Genomic DNA, 5518 nt, shown 5'->3' with positions numbered 1-5518 from the left:
ACCACAATTTAGTTCCTTATCAAGAAAGCTAACTTGATTCTTTGTAGTCCCTTATGTCTTCTTCAAGCTCTCATAAATTAAATGCAATGCCTCCTCATCATGGGGAAGTTGCGGCATTACCATAGTAGCCTCCACAATAATTGTCACATCCCTAGACAATCATTGTTTTAAAATTATAACGTGTTGGATGTATACTTTTATAATCTTAAAGTATGGGTGCAATTGAGCGACAATAAAATGTGCTAGTGTAGAGCTATATACCTAGAAACCAAATATTTGGTAATCTCATAATTATAGATAGTATGGCATGCATACATGCAATCCTCAACTAAAGTTCTCAGTAGATTTAGATAGCACTAGAACATTGATATTGTCACTAATTCTGAGGATTAGAGAAAGATTTGAGAACTTACCCTTGTTGACTATTTTTACAAATTTTGTATGAAGGTATTTTGGGCTACAACAGAGCTGAGGCGTATTATCTCTTGTTTAATAGCAATGTTCATAATTAAAATCAATACTGATTTACGCGTACTTTTATTATCTATCAGATTACTGATGACACGTGATTGTTTTCTATGACAATCAAAAGCTAATTTGTATCATCCACAGCTATGAACTCCTGCATAGTTGATTTCATTTCACGCTTAAGGTTAAGCTTTGAAGTTAAATTAATTCAATAATGAATGTGACAACATGTTAAATATATACATCCAGATAAAAAGAATAATTCAATAACCAACACAGTTGTGGTGACATTGCGGCGCAGAACGTTGGACGTTGATGTCATCTGGAGTTGAGTGAGACATGAATTATTCCTCTTCTGATGGCTGCGTCCATTTGCCATCTGGACCTTTAACGAGGCCCTTGTTCTGTTCCTGCCACCATTTTGGAGGAATTTCATATTTCTCGCGCAATAAATCACAGCTCTTATTAACCAGAGCATGATCTCTTCCACTCCAAGAAAACGGCTGCTTACTTCCAACGTACCCGTCCAGTAAATGCAAGTAAAGCTCTAAATTATGAAAGTAGGCAAGATTATGGGTGTGCTGAATGAATGGAGAATTGTTGTGTAAAGGAAGCTCGACGCCAACATGAAAGTATGTCCACGGAAGCCAATGCAGCAATTTGCTGAGGCATCCCACGTTCTCGTTCATACAAACTCCGGGCACTTTGGGAACCAGGTCACGCTTGTTCACAAACCTCAGCACTTTCACTCCAATCTCCTCCACCCGTTTAGCAAACGCAAGATTTCCCACCCGGGGAGAGGCAAAAGCGAAGACGGTGACGGGAATTTGATGAAAATTATGCTTGGTGCAAAGCATTTGTTTGATATCATAAGCGCTCAAGGTTGCAAGAGCAGCTCCTAAGCTGTGTCCCGTAAATGTTATGCTTAAATTGTCCATCTCTTTTTCATAAACTTGAATCAATCGTTCTATCTCTGAGACTACCAAATCTCTGGTGCTGATGTTCACAGTGGCTCCTACAGCGCCTTGACGGTGACGGACAGTTGAAGTATAGCAGCTCAGGAATCCTCTCTCAATTAGTACTCCATCCGCGAAATGATGCTCTTGGTTTTTGCCTGTCCTCTTGCATCTATAGGATAATCTTGTAGGTACAAGAATATCTCTCAGGTCTTCTATCCATTCTTCAGCAGTCTGAGTTCCTCTCCATGCAATCACTATGTCTCGTCGTCCAAGCCTTCTTATCTCATTTGGATCCGTGCAAACTGCAATAAAACCCAACCAAACACCTTGGTCTTTTGGTTTCTCACCAAAAACTTGATTTAACAGATTAGTATTGGCGTAAACATATTTAGTGACTTGGTAGCCACTTTCAGACATGCCCATCTTATTGAACGGATCTCTTTTACTGTGATAACATGTGCCGTAGTTTTTGGAGTAGCTTTTGCCATCAAATGCGTCGTAACAAAGCTGTGCCAAATTCCCATATCTGAGAGCTTCAGCTTTCAAATTGGGCACCATGGGATCAAGCAAACCATTCCAATTATGGGCACCTTGTATATCTCTCCATACGTCACATAGCTGAGGCTGCGTTGAGTTAGTTTGGGAACTGGGTAATAATACAGCATTATCTTCAAGCTGGGGCAATGGAAATACGGCCATTGATTGACTGATAGAAATTAAGGAATCAATCAAATAATTGTGTCTGATTTCTGGGATGTCAAACAATGATCGGCCAGACAAAGCGTTCGAGGATGAATACAAGGTTTAAGACGAGCACCTTATAAATAGAAAATCACGCACTACAATAGCAGACAATCACGCACTACAATAGCAGACAAAGTAGAATTTCAATCTTCCAACCTGAACTTCTTCTTGTTGACGAGAATTGGGCATATAAGGCTTTGACTTCCCTTCTTCTTCCCGCGTTGTTGTTTTCAAACCTAACGTTCAGACACTAGATTAATACTACAGTATTTATTCAAAGACTATAATCAGAAGGTGTCAAGCTCCCCCACACAGATTGCAATATATTTTTTCAGCCGCCTTCACATCATTTATCTCGTGAATTTCCATCGCCACACTCAGATTGTCTGGCCAGGGGTTCCTAACTTTCAAATTAGCAAAACCCATGACCGCTATTTCTTTGTATCAATGCAAACTGCGCATTTTCTAACATTTTAATATTTAAAAGGAAAGATCATAAATTTGTGTGTTAAGATCTTGTTTAGGTATAAAACTGGTATCAAAAAGTTTGACAGGGATTTCCTAATTTTCTTGAATGTAAAAGTGAACATTTTTCAAAGGGGCATTTGTAACTTGGGTAAGAACAAGCTATAAATAAACCGACAGAAATGTTGTTTATGTCAAGGTGTGGAAAGTAATAAAGGATGGACTCGGATCATGCATGGTTTTAAGATAGACACATCTCACATGACACATGATATAAAAAAGATCCTTTTCGCTCCATTTTATCTAGGTTGATGTCAAATTTTGTGATTTTATATGTTGAAATCACATATTTTGATTGTGGTGTTTTATGTTTTAAAAAACATGTCTATGTTTGGATATCTGTGTTTACATTTATTGATGAAGTATTTGAGATATTTATAAGAGAACTCCATTAATTCAGTTTTATATCTTCCTACACATCTATTATTCGTTAACCCAACTCTAGATTAGGATTTTCTAAAAAAATGTGAAAAAATATCTAACTAATTCAAGTCAAGTGTTAACCTTGTATCATTTGTCACTTTCTTTATAATTTTTAAAATCTTTGTGAGCTTAAAATCTCACGTCCTTGTGTATATAAACTAGTTTGGAGAGCTAAAATTGCAACAAGTTTTACATAGTGGGTCCAAGAATTTGCTAATTTACACGAAATTGATCGACAGTTGTTAGAAAATCAATCAAACATTGTGGCTCACCTTGAATTGCGAATAATATGGCAACTATATTTGACGGGTAGAAGTGTAGATCCCTTAGGGATTTGTATTGACTTTATCGAATCATTGTATTTTTTTTCTAAGTGTATCCTTTTGCTTGTGAAATCCAATAGAGAGGTCTATTTTAAAATCGATTTGTTGATCGAAGGTCATCCCCAAACTTGCCATACTTAATACTTGCAAATGTGGTTGCAACTTTAGGTTTCCATCACCGATCATCTTGATTGCATTTTCAATCAAATAATTCATTTCTGCGGGATAGTAAATTATTCCTATAAAAATTGAAATACATATGAAAACTATTACGCCATGAATGTAAACTATAAAACTTTACCTTATCAAGTAGACATTGCAAATGAAGTTGAAACAATAATACCTATTTAACCATGTATAATTAATGTTGAATATACAACATAGTTGTTTCCAAGATGAATTAATTTTTTGAAGTGTAATACATTTAGATAGGTTATACATATTATTTGAATAATACATGTCAATTTTCTTGTTTTGATGTTTTACAACAAGATAATGTCTTATGGAAGTTTACACTCTACATAATTAGAAAGAATGAATGGTGGTGAGTAAAAAGGGAGACAAAATATGAGCAATATTCTATACGACTTGTAAAATGCCAATAATCTAAAAATAACGTTTATTTTTACAAACATAAATATAAATGTGGATTAGAATGAGTGAATTAAAGATTTTTTAGTTATTACTAAGCTAAAAAATTATAATGAATTTATGTAAAATGGTAATAATTATTGATATAAACATATAGTTCCTATTATTGGTTTAGTTATGATTGATTAAAGCAAGATAGGCCTGGACCTCTTACATAACCACTATAAAGAAGCTACTGGAAGACAGAGGACCAGAGGAGGTCATACGGGCCCCACTAGGTAAGGTTGAAGCCAAATGAAACTTATAAAGTCTTAGAATTAAACCCTGGTGAAGAGGGAGAGTGTTCCTGGAAACCACCGACTGAGATAATGAGGAGCAAATCCATAATTTTTTTAAAAATTTAGCTCCTATTATTGGTGTAGTAAAAATATTAGTTAGAACTTTTATTATGTGCCAAGAATTGTAAGTAATTCAAATGAAATGTGGGACGTAATTTGCAATTAATTAATTATTGCTAGTAGGTATGATCACTTGTAAATACATCTATCACTAATTGTTGGAGAACAGTAATAGAAATTTAAAATAGGAAGCAACTCAAGAAAAGAACAAAAACTTGAAATATAAAAAATAAAGTTATTATATTTTATTAATGTAAGCAGCTAGAGAGGTGGGAATGGTGGGAACAACTGGAGCGACTGGTTTGAATTCGAATGGAGCAGGAGCGGGAGCGGGAAGATTGGGTGATGAAGGTTCTGGAGGCTCCCACGTGATGTAATCCATGGGAGAAACAAAACCTAAAGCTTCTGATGGCAGTCTCAACGGGTTTTGGGATGGGGACACCTTGTCGGTACCAACAAAAGAAAAAACTGACTTTACTGTTTTACCTTGTGGTGGGGAGGGTCTCAGAAAGTTTGTGGAGAATCTTAGGAAACTGGGATCTCTAGACTGCAACAGAAAATGGTCTACTTTATTTGGGTCAAACCTCAAATGCAAGGCTATTGCGCCTGTTACTCATAAAGTGGACCTGAAGTTTGGTTCTTGATCAATTTCTATTCCAGATTGTATCGTGGAAAAGAATATGGCTAATCTGGCCCCTGTCCTGGTTGGCAAGTTTATTGGCCCTCGACCTAATATTGAAGTAAATGGAAGGGAAAGGGTCAAATTGATGTGGTTGCCATGTCTAATGGTTTTTTCTCCTTCTCCTTTTCTTGTGAGGAGGACCTTCGATCTTTCTTAGCGGGTGGTCCCTGGATGTTAGGCAAATCATCCTTGGCTCTCAAGAAATGGGAACTAGGCTTTAACCCAAAGGAATGGGAATGTAATGAGGCCCCTATTTGGGTGCGGCTACCAAATTTTCCTATGGAGTTCTAGGGCGAAGAAATCTTTGCTGGGATTGTTGGATGCTTTGGTGAGCTCCTTTCAGTTGACCCAGTGACCTCTGCGAAGACGCGTCTAGTGTATGCTAGAATCTATGTGAATGTTAAA

The 5518-nt window shown here is 36.6% G+C and overlaps 1 protein-coding gene across 1 annotated transcript; it reads right to left on the bottom strand.

Annotated features, from left to right (window-relative positions):
• Positions 1-812: 812 nt before the first annotated feature.
• On the bottom strand, positions 813-2126 carry LOC131079663 (phospholipase A1-Igamma1, chloroplastic-like). The gene has a single exon (XM_059212560.1). It carries the CDS (start codon positions 2124-2126, stop codon positions 813-815), a length of 1314 nt encoding a protein of 437 aa, XP_059068543.1.
• Positions 2127-5518: the final 3392 nt, after the last annotated feature.

This window comes from Cryptomeria japonica, chromosome 10, assembly GCF_030272615.1.
Source record: "Cryptomeria japonica chromosome 10, Sugi_1.0, whole genome shotgun sequence".
Classification (NCBI taxonomy): domain Eukaryota; kingdom Viridiplantae; phylum Streptophyta; class Pinopsida; order Cupressales; family Cupressaceae; genus Cryptomeria; species Cryptomeria japonica.
Note: the sequence above shows the minus strand (reverse complement) of the source record. Positions and strands in the feature narration are given on the sequence as shown.